Source organism: Solea solea, chromosome 7 (assembly GCF_958295425.1).
Source record: "Solea solea chromosome 7, fSolSol10.1, whole genome shotgun sequence".
Lineage (NCBI taxonomy): Eukaryota > Metazoa > Chordata > Actinopteri > Pleuronectiformes > Soleidae > Solea > Solea solea.
This window is the reverse complement of record NC_081140.1, coordinates 24,882,020-24,898,814: the sequence shown is the minus strand read 5'-3', so window position 1 is coordinate 24,898,814 and position 16,795 is coordinate 24,882,020. Positions and strand designations below refer to the sequence as shown.

The window sequence follows — 16,795 nt, the reverse complement described above, 5'->3', positions numbered from 1 at the left end:
CAATAATAAAATGCATTAAAAAAGAGGGAAGTTGTCTCCACTGTGGTTTTTTTAAAACGTCTAGTGGTCTGGTTTGCTGCTGAAGTAAGGATTTCTAAAACCGTTTCTTTCTAAATATGTGTCAAGACGTTGTTGAGGACATTGTTTCAAGTCTCCTCATGAATTCCCTCACAAAAAACCCCGCTGCCGTTTGATTCGTTCACTCTGTAAGCAAACAAAGGGAGGAGGAGGAGCTGGAGTGGAGGCAGGAGGAGGAGGAGGAGTCACTACAGCTGCTCTCCACTCAAAGCACAAAAACTGTCTGAAACACGGGCACAAAGGAGAGGGAACTCTGTCTGAGCACAAGCGTGTGGAGTAAAGGCCCCCGAGGCTGTCAGTGGGAGAGAGACAATTAGACGTACACAGAGAAAGAGAGAGAGAGAGTAGATACTGAGTGACTCAGTCTGAGTACGAGAAGCAAAAGAGGGGAACAGGAAACAAACCCTGAAACACATCACACTTCAGCTTCACTTCTTCTGCTGATTGTGTCAGGACTTTGGAGAAGCCTGGAGATAACTTTGCTGCTGTGGAGCCAAAACACTGAATTTGGACAAAGGTAAAGGGACGATGCCCTAAAGATCTGAGCTGTGGATCTACCTCATCTCATCCTCTGTGGAGTGGAGCCATCGTGGATCCAACCTCTGTGGACGCTGCAGCCTGTGATGGACCAAGACTGATTGATCTGAGTAAGTAAAGGCTCTGTCTTCTTGTGGTGCAGCCTGGTGGAGAGATACCGAGGGCAGGGGGAGGGGAGGACACACCAAGCCTGGATCTCTAACCTCTATCCTCTGCAGGGAGGGGTCATTAAAAAACATGAGGTAACCCCCCAAAATAACAACATTGATGCCGATAGCCTGAGCATCTCTCTGTTCATCCTGTTTTGAGGACTTTTGTGTCTCATCTTCATTCATGGTGGATTCACTGTGCGATTATTATACAGCTCTTACATCACAGACACTCTTTGTCCCTCAGAATGTCCAACACTACCCTCCTGACTGACAGTTTCACTCCACCATGGGCTGGAAATGTCTCCACGAACATCTCCATCTGCAGCAAAAACGACGGGTTCAAGTACCCTCTGTACAGCACGGTGTTCAGCATCGTGTTCGTGGTGGGCCTCATCACCAACGTCGTGGCCATCTATATCTTCACCTGCAGCCTGAAGCTGAGGAACGAGACCACCACGTACATGATGAACCTGGTGGTGTCCGACCTGCTCTTCGTCTTCACGCTGCCCCTCAGGGTCTTCTACTTCATCAACCAGAGCTGGCCCTTCGGGAGCACACTGTGCAAGGTCTCCGTCTCGCTCTTCTACACCAACATGTACGGCAGCATACTCTTCCTCACTTGCATCAGCGTGGACCGCTTTCTCGCCATCGTGCACCCCTTCCGCTCGAGGACGCTCAGGACTAAGCGCAACGCGAAGATAGTGTGCGCAGCGGTGTGGGTGCTGGTGCTGTCCGGGAGTCTCCCCACGGGCTTCCTGCTGGAGACCACGTCAAAGGAGAACAGCAAGACCAACTCCACCTTCTGCTTTGAGAACTTCTCCTCCAAGCAGTGGAAGCACCACCTGTCCAAGGTGGTGATTTTCATCGAAACGGTGGGCTTCATCATCCCGCTTCTTCTCAACGTGTGTTGCTCCATCATGGTGTTGCAGACCCTGCGGCAACCGCAAACCATCAGCCGCGGCGGGAAGCTGAACAAAACAAAGATCCTGCGCATGATCATTGTTCACCTCTTCATTTTTTGCTTTTGCTTCATTCCGTACAACGTGAATCTGATTTTCTATGCTCTGGTCCGCACCAAGACTTTAGAGGGCTGCTCTGTGGAGTCCGTGGTGCGGACCATCTACCCGATAGCCCTCTGCATCGCGGTGTCCAACTGCTGCTTTGACCCCATTGTTTACTACTTCACGTCAGAGACCATCCAGAACTCCATCAAGAGGAAGTCTCAGGGCAGTCGAACGTATGACGTCAAGTTCTCCGAGGCCCTTCAGTCCGAAACCAGCTCCAACCTTCACTTCAGCCTGAGGAATATTAAAGCTAAAGTCTTTCACAACGAGTCGTCAGTGTGATTGTGATGGGATTGTTACGCTCAGGTGTTATTAAAAATCCACTGTTCCAGAGGATAAACAAAGAATGCTTTATGAAGCATCTGCCAAAGAAGTATTATCATCTGATCCTAAGTGTCTCATCTCAGGGCAAATGTTTGGACCTGTCGTCGACTGACTCTGCTCTGCAGTATTACTGCCACGTGACCGTTTGTTCTCATCTGTGGATTTATTACTTTATTTATTACTACTTATTGATTTTTCCTTTCCTGTGGAAATTGTGTTCCACACAATTACTCTGCCAGTGACCGGGAGGTCAATGTGATCAGTGGAGAGCAGGACGGTCATGATACTGGATGCCACATGTGCCTGTATAATCTGTGTATCATTCATTTTTCAAAATGAAAACAACAAACAACAAACCCTTCATTTGATTACAAAATTACAATGAATGACTCGTTTTTTTTCCGATTTCTAATATTGTGTTAAAATGAAAAATAACATAAGAAGCGCTTCCCATATCGTCTGATTTAGAGTTTTCCATTTAACGCAAGTTACGCAACCCGTATGATAAATAATAAAACTGTCTGCAAATCAACAAAAGAATGTATGCTTTTAAGCAGAAAAGTTTATAGAAGGTTTGACGACACTACACGGTGAAGTTATTGAATGATTTTCAATATAATTTGTTTTCGGGCGTTGCACTTTGTAGACGGTCCCTGTGCTCCAGTCTCTGTTTGGCTAGTTTCCAGCTCTTTTTTGATGAAAACGAGGTCGTAGCTTGTTGTCTAACGTTGCTATGATTCAAAATATGTCTCGCATGCGTGTCAACAACGCTTTGTTTAAATGTTAGTGATCGCAGTTTGAATCTGTGAATTCGGTCGCGTAACTTGCGTTACGTGGATAAATCAAAACTGGACGAAACAGGAGACGCTCGTTATCCGTTATTTTCCATTTTCCGTTTGAGCGCAATGTCGGAAACTGGAAAGAAAATCTTTTTAATTTTTCATTTACAGTTGGTTATCCGTTTTGAATCGAATGAATGACACAAGGATTCTGTATATCTGTACATTTCCGTGGTTATTTGCGGTGCTAACTGTAGAGTAGTATCTCTTAAATTAACATAAAGTTATATCAAGCTATACAATTGTACAGGGCTTTTATTGTTGTTGTGAGTTACAACTAGGTCACAGAAGTGCCTTTTTATTGTCTTTCCTTGTAGACTTTAATGTGTTAATTGCCATTAAAAAAATGCACTGACATGGAATTCCAGATACTGCACTCATTCCACAGTGATGAATAAACGTCATGTACTGTCTAAAAAAAAAACATGTGAAACGTCTCCTGAGTGACTGGGATGTAATTCATTTCAAATGTTGACATAAGACTCTGGAACAGATGTTGGAAATTACATGTTATCACACGCTGTTTATTTAAAATGTCCAAGCCAAGTGAGGCCACTTATCCGCTTCCAGTTTGAACAAGTCGTGTTACACACTTGAGACTTCACAACGCTTAACTGCCAGCGTCTGTCCCTCCGGCAAATGGGGATGCAAAGAAAGTGGAAGTAGAAAGTCGGACGGTAGCAACTTCCTCTTCTTCATCATTGGTTGCCACACAGGAGGCCCCTTTTGTTTTAATGGAGCAGAGAGGAACACACTGTTCACGTTTCCAGGCGTGCCGTGCACATTTGCGTGCGAGTGTGAATGTGACAGTGATTTGTTCAGACGCAGTGAGCGGAGGAGTCGTAGACGGGAGCTGAGACAGTGCAGCGTCTCCCGTGTTTAGCTTAACCCGAGATAGGAATTCCATTTTATCCTCCTGTAAAGTTTGTTTTCCTCTCCCACAAGGACATGGTGTTTTCTATGAACACGCGAGCGAGGCTGCTCAGTAAAACAGGATGCTCTTAAAGTCACGTTACGTGGATTTAAAAATAACCACTCACACCCTTATGTACATAAAATATTTGACAGTGGAGGTAACATCCTAGTCCAGTTTTTCTAGTACTCAGACATGTATATTACATATACATATGTACACTCAATGGCCACTTTATTAGGTACACATGGGTTAGCTGGAGGTTCAAGTGATTTTATTGTTTTTGGAAGTTGAAGTTGCAAGTCTGGTCATTCTCCTCTGACCTCTGGCGTCAGTGCAACATTTTCTGCTGCTCACTGGACATTTTCGTTGTGCCAGAACATTCTCTGTAAACACCAGAGACGATGTTTTGTGTGAAAACCCCAGTAGATCAGCAGTTTCTGAAATACGTCTGGTTTCAACAACAATGCCCACGTTCAAAGTCACTTAAATCTCCTTATTGTGCATTTTCTCCACATCTACAGACACTGCCATGTGACTTTCTGATTATTAGTGATTGCGTATTTATTAACACAGATACAATGTTGTACGGCATCCGCGAGGAGTCAGCACAGCGTGAGCGTGAGTAACAGAAAGCACATGAAGGCGCTTTGTTCCTTCCCCACCTATAACTCTGGTTCTGAGGCGCGGGGTTAAAAGAACTGCGCTGTTATGAAAACAAACAAGTACAGTTTGACTCTGAGGCACAGGATGGAGGAGACCCCGAGGCTGCACCGTCATCCGTGCCGCTGCGTCACAAACCACAAATCTTACCACTAGAATATATTCACAGAGTCATTTCACAGAGAAACAACACACACTTTGGATTATTCATAGCACAGTGAGGCAACGCTCCGTGTTTGTGTATTCCTCACACGCAACTTTTATCTGAACACCAGGTGTTGGTCATCTGGGAGGTCACAAAAAAGTGGTTTTGAAACTTGTCAGACGAGAGCACAAGCAAATGAAATCCCTGCGTTTGATTACTTTGATCGCCGTGAAGGCGGGGGGGGGGGACACTGATTACATCTTATCGCTGTATGTTGCTTAATGTCGAGGACACAAGACTGTGTTTGCATGCAAAAAAAGTCTTATGGCTGTATAAGAACACTGGGTCAAAGGTTGGACCCCTCACGTGAGCCCAGCAGGCTCCTGTGCATATACAACACTTATCTAATCTGCGTGACCTCTCCTTCACAGCCGACTGCAGGGTGAGAAAACACAGATGCTGCACTGGTTGTCACAGCAAACAGTCGGTTCTGCAAAAGTCCGACACGTTCAAGAAACACACGTGTGGTACGAGCATGAGAAGGAATGACAGATTAACTGTGTTTGTGTTGTGTAAAGGAAGTAAAAAAAAAAACAAGAAAAATCCTCACTTACGAGCACATAATATCATATCCAGTCATGAATAATTCATTTCCACAATGACTGTGTGACCGGTGTTTTGTCTTCATCAGGGTCACTGTCACTGCAACCTTTAAAAACAGAAACAAGCCTGGATCTTGCTCTTAAAGTGACAGTTCAGGTGTTCTTAATATAAATCGTAATGATATCGTAAGAATGTGTTTACTAATCCCACCGTGAGACAACAGAGGGATGAGAATCGGTATCGGTTAAAATCACAGCATCAGATAAAAATGTGGAATCCAAAAATCCTATATATCTGCGTCATGTTTTTCTTCTTTTTTGGGAGAACAATATTTATCCACAGTTGGAGAATTATGTCTTTGAAATGACAGCTTCATACGTTCATAAATAGTCTAAAATGACTGTATCGGAAGTTTTTGATATCGATATGCGCTTATTAGAAAACCACACACTCTTTCTCACACCAAAGTCCATTGAAAAAAAACACTATTTTTAGCTCATGAATACACAGGAGCCGCCGTTTTTTGGAACTCACAAAATAACACATTTTAACTCATTTCTGGGCAGCAGTGGATCAACAACTCCTGTGTGCCGTGACGTTAAATCGCTGATTTTCTCTATGGACTTTGGTGAGAGGATTTACAGCCGAGGTAGATAACGTATAGCCTTACTCTGCTCTACAGCCCTGAGGTAAAAGCAGTGTGTGTTCTCTTAGAGGCTGCTTTGATGTTTCTGTCAGTCCCAGCTGACTGGAGATCCTCTGGTGTGTTGAGAGCACTTGTCAGGAGTCATATCTGCCGGGACATTGACAGGGACCTCATGTGTGTGTTTTCAGGGAGAAGAAGCAGGAGGAGGAGGAGGAGGTCCTCGTCCTGAGATTCACTCCGCAGCTCTGGATCATAGCATGTCCTCCTAAACGGTTCTGGGATATGTTTTTTTTGGGGGGGAGTGTGTCTCTTTAGAGCCATAATCAACCATTTCTCGCTGCATGGCTCACAGGCAGGATAAGGAAATAGCTGTTATTACACTAATGTAGATATGTGCACAATTTTCCCACCAGAATCCCGTTTTACAAGTCCTCAGGTTATTATTATTATTATTATCATTGTTCTATAAAAAGGTTGTCACCCTCTAGGGGCTGAGGAATAAAAAAACATTCCTCGGACTTTCCTGACTGGGAAGAAGAAGACGAAGGCAATAAAAGCAGACAATGCAAGACGGAGCGTTACGTGAATAATCGTATTTCAGGATGTGGTTTGGCAAAAAATAGAACACTCTGTGTCTGCATTTGCATTAATGTTAGCACGACAGCCTCACTTATTTTAAATAGGAGGCAGCGCCGCACTAATAAGCACCGGTGGAATGAGCTCAGCGTCTGCAGGCAGGGAGGTAAACTGAATAAGTGCATCAGCAGTCACATGTAATCCTCCCTCACTCTGTGTCGCCCCAGACCATAAACAGGCCTTATCAGCGCCTGGAAGGGGGGTATTTGACCAGATGAGCTCTTGGTTGCATAACATCAGTGGAATGAGGCACAAGGCATAAGCAGCATGTTGATAAAACACTCCCTTTCTCTGGGGTTACCGCGGTGTTTACACATGCCTGCGTGTGAACTGTCCGGCGTGTTCACAACAGGGAAGGTCACGTTTAAGGAGAGACGGAGGAGCCGTTCATTTTGGACTGACCTGAAAGAGTTGCTTCTGCCCTTAAATATAAATCTGAGCCTCTGTGACAATAATATTTTTCAGGGCTTTTTAATAACATGTAATTTTCCCGGAAATTTACTGAGTTTGAGGAACGCCAGGGTAAAATGTTGAAATGCTTTGGAGGCGCGTCCCACATTCACATGCATCCACACGTCCTGGCACGAAGCAGGACATTGTGTGCAATATGGGCGTCACGTCCACGGTTAGAATGTTGGAAAAGGTATTTATTTATTTATTTATTAAATCAACCAATCTTAAGCCTCATTACCACAAGTATTGATAAATAAACATGTAAACTACTTCAATAAATGCATATATAGAGTGGTTAACACATTCATTAGACCACCACCCAAAGCCACAGCTATCCCAAATTAACAGCATTGGTAATTATGAAAATAATATTTTTTAGGTTTCTGTAATGGTTAATGCAACAGTATGTAGAAGCTCATTAACCCAAAATGTTAAAATATAATTATTATTGTTACACATTCATTTTCAAATACAATAAAATAAAAAATAGTTAAGCATTTTATTATTTCTTGATTAAGATGTCTAATTATATCATCATTCTGTCAGTGAGCTGGCTCAAATGTGGGTATAAAAAGGTGCTTTCAGTGTGTTATTTGCCGAATAAATAACAATAAAATGTTAACTTGAGTTAAGTTTTTAAGATTTCTAAAATATTCATGTTTTCTCACTTTTACGACAAAATCAAAATTATTTGAAGGGGGACAAAAGCAAACCATGAGATCGACAGTGCACCAGTGCAATGTTAAGATCACTCTAAAATTCAAAGTTGAAGATTAATAATAATATACTAACTTTCCAGTCAGGTCAAAACCTCTACCTTAAAAACTAAATAATGCTTCAACACCAAATCGATTGGTCACACCAAGTATCTGATGGCATCAGAGCCGGCAGATAATTTCAATAGGTCACAATGTCACGTCGCTACCAAACTAGAAATGTCTTATCTTGATTCATGAACCACACATGATTCATTTCTCCTCTCAAATGATCTTGAAACTGCGACACAGAAAAACGAGAGTCAGTTTAAATGTTAAAATCTTTTGTAGATGCGTCCGCAAGTCCCGGCACGAAACAGGACATTGCGGGGAAAAGGGTTTATCTGATCTTACTCAATTCCTTCCAAATATCCCGCTGCGATAACACTCATGCTTGTACACACAGCTTTTGGGTTACACACATGTATTTCCCAGAAACACAAAAACCCTATCTATTAAAGCACAGCACACAGCAGGTTGTCTACCACCAGCACATTCCCTGAGGTAAGATACAGGCCGGGTACATCAGTGTTTCCGCCTGAGTGACTGTATTACAGCCTATTACAGTAAGTTAAAGAGAAGTTGATTAGGTGTGTTCTGCGTGATGGCACAGGTTGGGGTTTCCTTATAGCTTCCTCTGGGTTTCAACGACGTCTGCTCAGCCACTGTGAACACATTAATCCGCTGTTGTGGCTGCAGCTTCTAACCAGAGGCGACAACCCACTATTCTCAAGAGAGAAAGAAAAGATCATGGGTCAGTGAATTGGGGCCACATGTTGCAGCAACATGTCCTACATGTGTTGTAAAAACAAACATCCTTGCAGCCAAATAATCTAAAACAGAAACTATACTGTGAATTGTCCTTTTTAGAAACTGTCAGCTGCATTTTCACTGCGGGCAATTATCTGACATTTCAATCAGCCACTGAACATGTGATCGGAATGAAAGCCTGATATTCACCTATCAAGTTTTACACAACCAAATCACATGGTGGGATTAGTGATACCCAGGCCGCGCTAACACAAGAGCACACACACACACATAAACAAATGTCCATAGCAGAGTCCACAGCACATCCACACATAAAAGCTGACACTTACAGGTCGGCCTTAAGGTCAACCATGAGGAACAATACTCCTCTTCTTCTGCTTCTCCTCCTCCTCCACAGCAGAATTCACTCAACTTAAACTGCACAGAATCAGTGTTTATAGCCAGCATGAGGTCTTTCTCTGCTCAACCCTAACCCTGGTTATCTGCCCCCAAAAGACGATGGATAGTTTCTGTTCATACTTCATACTCATTTGTTGATTTAATCTTTGGCTATAGATTTAGCACAATTATCAAACATGTTGGCATTTTGGCAACTGGTGACATATATATCGCAGCAGTAGCAGCTAGTAGCTACTGTAGTTGCTAATGTAAAACACCAACGCCTCGGTATCTTGGTACAATAGAGCTGCTACCAGATACAGCAGCCGCTAACAATAGCAACTACTAGTAGTTTATGTAGACGTTATTGCCAAACACCAGTGTCATCTAGCTACAGCAAATGCTAGCAGATAGAGCTGCTGTACACAATAGTAACTACTAGCAGCTAGCAGCTTCTGTAGTTATCGATAAACACCATGTATGGCAGATACATGGTGCTTTGCTCACTGCTACTGGCTATCTACAGTAGCAGTGAGCAAAGCAGCTACTGTCAAATACCAGTGCCTCGGCATGTAGCTACAGTAGCTGCTACCAGATACAGCAGCGCTAACAGAAGCAACTAGCAGCTTCTGTAGCTGTTATTGTTAAACACCAGTACCATAGCTACAGTAGCAGCTAGCAGCTAAAACAGCTAACAGTAGCAACTACTAGCAGCTAACATCAAACACCAATGACTCAGCATCTAGCTACAGTAGCTGCTAGCAGATACAGCAACTGCTAACATAACATAACTATTTGAAGCTATAGCAGCTTATTGTCAACACCAGTGACTCAGCATCTAGCTACAGCAAGAATGTAGTAAATAATCAAGTCTGATGTGCTAAATCTCACCTGAGATAAAACAATAAATAAAATAAAACTAATCACACTCATGTTGGCTTCATCTCCATTTGCAGGATGGCACACTTGAACCATGACCTCCACATTCTTTTAAATCGGGGTCTTGGTTAATTTATTGATATCCTCGCCTCAGGGCGGGAAGGACACGGCTCATTGATGCCCCAGAGGTTATCTCCATAAAACAAAGAAGACAATTAGCCTTGTGTAGCACAGAGATAAGACCAAGATAATTCTCTGGCCAGCAGAAGTGAGCAGGAGGAAGCATACTGATGAGTTAAAGGACCCATGTGTTCATTTTTCACTCACTCTCCATATGTGTTTAAAAGAAAACTAATATATTTCCACAGCATTTGTAGTGAGTATTATTTCCAATTTAAAGCACTTTAGCTGCTGTTGTATTTATTTATTTGTTACATTACAAAATCCCGCCAATTTTGTGTTTTTTGTAAATTGTAATCAGAGGGAGTTTTTATTGATGTCCTTTTTTATGTGATATTCAAAAAGTAAGATTTGACTTGCCTGAATAATATGTAAAAGGCTTATTCTTACTAATAACATACGTATTAGTTTCGTTTCTGCCAATAACCCTCGTCAGTGAAGGTTCTCCTTTGTTTGTTCCCCTATGTGTTAAAAACAAATCCTGTCTCTGAATCACCACCGTTAGAGTGGTGTGTTGTACCCGATATATCTGGTTTTTGACTTTACTCTGCTGCTCAAACAGACAAACGCGGCCAAAAACAAACATTGGTGTCCTCCCCAGTCATAAAACCCAAGGAAATACAAATTCCCCTCCTATAAATGGACTGTACGCCGTGAATCCTGGGATAAATCCTGATCAGCTGCAGAGTCTGGGCAGGTGTTTTAAAGTTTTTTAACCGTCCCTGTCATTCAGGATGTGCATGAGTGTTCAGCGTTCGCGTTCCAGGACTCACTGCCAAGTTTCAACACTCATCCTCTCACGTTAAGCTCATTTCTGTTGTTCATGAATCTCGCAGCTGCCGACATGTTGCCACAGCCTGCATGGATTTGGAAAGAAGTTCTTCCTTGCAGTCCGATTGTGTAACTGGTAGGCTGTTTTCTTCAGTTTGTGTGCCTCAGTCTGAGACACAGAGGAAGATGAGGAGTTGGCAGGGACAGAGGATGAGCCACGAGAGGTCAACGAACATCAGGCAGAGTCTCTCTCGTGGACGACTACACAACAGAGCCAAGCTATTCTTATTTTATATTCTATTTTGGCTGTTGCCTTGCAGCAGGTTCGCGACCCAGCTGGAACAAGGGTCTTCCTGCAATGTTCTCCCCGTGTTTGTGACCATGCAGAGGTCATTTGGACATTTGTAATTGACCAAAGGTGTGAGAGTGGATGGGTGTTTGTTTCTATTGGCACTTTTCCACTGTACAGTTCTAGCACTTCTCGGCCCTACTCGGTTTGGTATCAGGCATGTTGTTTTCCATTGCGATAGGACCTCCTCAACGTGGGCGGGGTCGTCACAGCACGGCTGCACGAAACTGTTGAGTAATTAGTAAAGCGGTTGTTTTCGGTGTCAACGAATCATCAGAATCATCCATACATATATTTTCTACCACTTTATCCTCCACATGAGGGTCGCGGGGGAGGGGGGGCGGACGCTGACATGGTCAATAATCTCAGCTAACATAGGGCGATAGACGAGGTCACACCCTGGACAGTTCACCAGTCCATCACAGATAGACACATATAGAGACAATCAACCATCCACTCATCTATCCAATTTATCAAATTCTCATATAACATGTTTTTGGACTGTGGGAGAAACCCGGAGAAAACCCACACATGCACACACGGGGAGAACATGCAAAGAGTGCGAACCACTACACCGACCATGTGTTGTGTCACTAGAATCAGTTAAATAAGGAACATTTTAGTATCAAGTGGAGTCGATGAGTCGCCTCTATGTCATCTGGGATTGGCACCAGCAGCTATGCACCATGACCCGCATGTGGAGGATAAAGGATTTTATTTATTTCATACACACAAAGAAAAATAGCATGAAAATCCAAAAGAATAGCCTCAGTGAGGGTGCGATAGTAGCATAACCTCCCTCTGTGAAGTCAGTCGAGAAGTAAGAATGTACTGAAAACCCAGCAGGGGGCGAATAAACAAGAACTCTCTGTAAAACGAGAGAGCCTCTATTTCTCACTTGATTTATAACAATAGTAAACAGTTTCCCTAAGGATACTTCAGGCTTTTTGAAGTGCATGTTATACGAGGTTTTGATGCATTATCAAACCAATACTTCAGTTCAGTCTTTTGTGCGTCTTTTGCCTCTTATTTTTTGCTGTACTCTGACTGTGCCAATTAAAAAAGTAAAGCCACTGCAGAGCTGACATTCACTGTGATGAACGACACAACTTTAAAATGTACAAGCGTGTGCAGAATGAAAGGTTTGCTGTTCCACGCGGGGATGAATGGACGCCGGCCGCTGCCTTGAAAACCTGAAACACTGGCGTAGTGTTTTCAATTATTGAATAAAGAATGAGCCATTTATCGAACGTTTCAGAGCAGGAAATACAGTTGCTGTGGTCCTTCAGCCCCTCCCCCCACCACCACACACACACATACACATAATAACACAGAACAACATGTGTGCTCAGAGAGCGATAAAGACATTAACCATTAACGTCACATTGATCGCTGTGTCTTGTGTGAACACACTGACTGACTGTATGTGCAGCTGCAGACGTTTCAGCCGTTTTTCCAGCTTTAATTCATCTTTTTGATTTGGAAAACAAGATTTCAACATTTACGCTCTGGTATTCATGTTCTTATTGGAAAGACAAACCTGTTCCATCATGAATCCATTCAGTTATGTTTTAAGTATTTGCTGTTTACATTTTTGTAAAGATAGGCTGATAAGAAGGCAGGTCCATATTAATGTAGGTTTCTGTGGTACAGGCCAGCAGAGCCTGTGTGAACCTGCCTAAAGGTGGACCAGCGCCTGCACGAGTCACCGGCCACATGTGAGTCATAAACAATGGCAGCATTTAAAAGGATAGTTCAGGTTGTTTGAATTGTGTTTATATGAAGTTATGGCACAAATCAGTAAAGCTTTAAAAAAGTACACCTGTTTAAATTTAAGAAAATGTGTAAACGTGTTTTTCCTCAAACGTAAAGTTTGTAAACCACTCCTGCACCAAAGTCCATTAAGAAAATCAGTGTTTTAAGCTTGTCGGGGAAACAGGAGCTGCTGGTCTACTGCTGCCTCGTGTGGTCAGTTTGTGTCACTGACATTAATCTGAACTAATAATTAATCACACCGAAATCACAAAATAACACTGGTTGACTTATTGATGGAGGCAGCGGTGGATTAACAACTCATGTGAGCTGTGATGTAAAATTGCTGATTTTCTCTATGGAGTTTGGTGTAGTGGGGGAAAAAATGGTGAGCAAACTTTAGATCCTAGCCAGAAAAAAGGCAAATAAAATGTGGCACAAACATGTTCTGAAGACATATAAAGATTTGTGAGATCAGCCTTTTTGTGAAAAATCAGCAGTAATAAGAACCTGATGTGCTCATCATGGTCCAAAGGATCCAAATTTAACTGACCTTTTTTATGTGTGTGTGAGCAGCAGCTGATGATGAATCAGTTTCTATTGTCTGATGTGGAGCGACTGAACGGGGGCCCCACACAATGGAGGGGTCAGCGTGTGGGGCCCGAAATAATCATAACAATGACAACTCCCATATTTAGAGTTGCAAAGAAAGAGACTCCCAAGTGTTATTGTATTAACAGGAAGAGCTGCTCCTCATGAAACACTTTACTCTTTACTGAGTGACTCATAGGTTTCATTGTTTTCATCACAGAAACCAGCGATGCTATGAAACCTCCAATAAATACACAAACAAAACACAGGTGGCCTCAGCACAGCATGGTTAAGTTGCGTTACTATGAGCATAATACCTGTTACCAGGTACTGTTTTTTAGTACCTGATGGGAGGTTCCAAGCACGCTGACTGACCACTGATTGGTCAGAGTGCCGTCACAGGAAGAGACGTCCGACACAAGAATCAAGCCGAACAATGCCGAACTGTAGATCCGTTAAAAAGACTTAGCAATCCGAAAAATGTGGGTTAATCTCCAACAATTACTATTGAAATGTCTAAAATCTGGTGTATTTAGTGACAGCACTGCTGATCACAAACCCTGCCGAACGAAGTCACGGCACTTTCATGCAGCCGTGCAGTGATGACTCCGCCCACGTTGAGTAGGTAGGTTTAATTTGTCTGTTTTATTTTATCGTAACTTTTGTGCGTTTGACTTATCTTCTTATTTAAGATGTGAAATGGGCTCACAAACACAATGTATCATTATTATTGTCAGACTGATGCATAAAAAGCTTCTGACCCTCAAACATTTGGTTGTTTTGAATGTGTCATTTTCACTTTTGTCATATTTCACCTTATTTGCTTTATTTATTAGGAACAGATACTGTAACATAGAGAACTGCAATGCAGTGTGTCACAGCATTTGAAGCTGGTGCTAATTTGCTAGTTTAAAGCACTTTAGATTCACTGCCGTTGTTTTTATTATGTGTTTATTAGTCATTCAAGTCTTTATTCATTTACATATAGGTTTGTACATGACAAGATATATTCTCACAGCAACATCAAAAATGAGAGATTCCGCAGAAAGGGTGAAGGATACAGACACTAATAGCTGTCAGGTATTGAAGTAAACACATCATTAAATAAATATATTATGGTAAAGTAGATAGAGAGAGATAATGAGATGTGATGTTAAAATAAAGATGTAAAGGTATTATTCTCAGGCTACAAAAACCAAACTGGGTTTTAGTGCAATAGAAATCCACTTAAATAAACACACTCATGAGTTTTGTTTTGCCGATAATAACCCCTCCTCAGTGTTACACACCAGACCTCAAATGTCAAAACGAAGGTTTGCCCTTTGTTTGTTCTGAATAAGAAACAGTGAGAGATCAGTATCAGCATCAGTAGCCAGACAGAGATCACTGGGTCATCTCACATCTGCAGAGCTCTTCCTGAGTGAAGCTGGCAGCGTTCACGAGAAACAGGCACAGACGCAGTGACACGGACAGTGATGGTGACGGATTACCAGCGTTACCGTTTATATTTCATATCAGGAGCGTGGAGGTGTGCCGCACGCTTTCCCAGAACAGACACAATGAAAGTGCATCTTTTGATAAAGAGCAGAGGAAGTCACCGGGACAGAGCAGCAAGAAAAATCAGAATCAATAAAGTGCTTCAGATTCGATGCTCGAGTTCAGAGATGCAACAACATCTGAAACAGAGACGCTGAGACACAGGATGTAGCTGGAGGTGTGAGGCGCTTAACGAAAAAGGAGGAAGTGATGAAGAGCTTAAAGAACAGGGAGGAAGTGATGAAGAGCTTCTCAGCTCCACAGATTTCTCTGCCGTGAGATGTAAAACCAAGGCGTGTTGTGGTTTGAGCAAAAGTGACAGCTCACAGTGAGTGACATAGAGTTCAGTTTCCAGTCTGAGTCATATCATGAGTTTCATTTCCAGCAGTGATCATGTGACCCTGCCATGTTATACATGAGCTGGAATTATACTATGGAGTATGACGGCCAAACTGAAGAGGGAAAAAAACAGACTAGAGTTGTAATTTTATGAAAATAAATTTGTAATATTAAAAAATCCTAATATTACGAGAAAAACTCACAATATTATCAGAATAAAGTCGTAATATTAAAAAAGTCCAAATGTTACAAAAATAAAGTCATAATTTTAAGAGAATAAAGTCATTACATTTATCCCTAACCACAACCCAAACCCCAACCCTTAGTCTCAAACTCAACCAATTCCCTCAGAAATTAGGTTCTGCCTCTATAGAACCAGGTTTTGGTCTCTATGGGGACTACTGGTCCACACACAGTAGCTCATTCAAAAAGAGAAATTTCTTCCCTGATCCATTTATAGCCACTGAGATACAACAGACACAATTTCATATCCTTCCTGCGAGAGGAAGCTCCTGTTCATGTGCTCCCTTCAACTCCATATTTTCTGAGCCACAACTTCATAAAACTGTTCAGTCAGGCCTTTCGAGTCCAGTCTTCTTGCACCTTTGACCCAGAAGAAACGGCTGCACGATTTACTCCAAACCAACAGCTCAGGAGGAATAAAGCCGCCTCTCTGAAGCTTTAAATACCAGGTTTTTTTCACATCAGAGCTTTAATAAAAATAAATAAGTAGGAAAAAGTCAAGAAAGATTAGATATAAATAAAAAAACTGTAGGGGGGGGAAAAAAGGTATTTACCAGTATCACATTAAGACCAGATTCAGATGTCCATATATTAAATGACATAATTACACATTATGTAATTGTCCATATACATAATGTGTTAAATAAAGAATTCTACACGAATAAAAACGTGTTTAAAAAGATTTAAAAGGTGTTTACATCGACATTATACAAGTAAACAGTTGAATAATCTGATCAAACTGAGCATTTCAATGGACACCGATGTGTTTTTAAGGTTCAGTGTGTGAGAAATGGTGACATCCAATGGTGAGACTGCAGATTACAACACTCCTCCCCTCACTCCTCCCTTTTTCTGGGGTGTCACATAACTACGGTGGCCTTCATATGACAAAAGATGAAGTAAGCTTCCACTTTAAAAAAACAAAAAATGCAGACTATAGCAGGTTTGTCCAGTCGGGTTGCCGTAGAAACACGATGGCCAGCCCCTATAAAGCGAAGTGCAATATGAAAAAAGAAAGATTAAAACATTTTTTTATCATAGAATTATAATTAAAGATAGATCGATAACAATTGTTTTAGCTAACTTTAAGCTAGCTTTTTGCTAACTTTAAGCTAGCTTTTGGCTAGTAGACAGCTAGATGGATGAATTAAAGAGCTAAAGATCAGCTACAATAAAATGTAGCAATTAAAGTCATATG

The 16,795-nt window shown here is 42.0% G+C and overlaps 1 protein-coding gene across 1 annotated transcript; it reads left to right on the top strand.

The window, feature by feature from the left end:
* The first annotated feature begins 297 nt into the window (after positions 1 to 297).
* lpar6a (lysophosphatidic acid receptor 6a) lies at positions 298 to 3,429 on the top strand. The gene is made up of 2 exons (XM_058634956.1): positions 298 to 725; positions 1,012 to 3,429. The coding sequence occupies exon 2, from the start codon at positions 1,013 to 1,015 to the stop codon at positions 2,111 to 2,113; it is 1,101 nt and encodes a 366-aa protein (XP_058490939.1). The 5' UTR covers positions 298 to 725; position 1,012; the 3' UTR covers positions 2,114 to 3,429.
* The last annotated feature ends 13,366 nt before the right edge of the window (positions 3,430 to 16,795 follow it).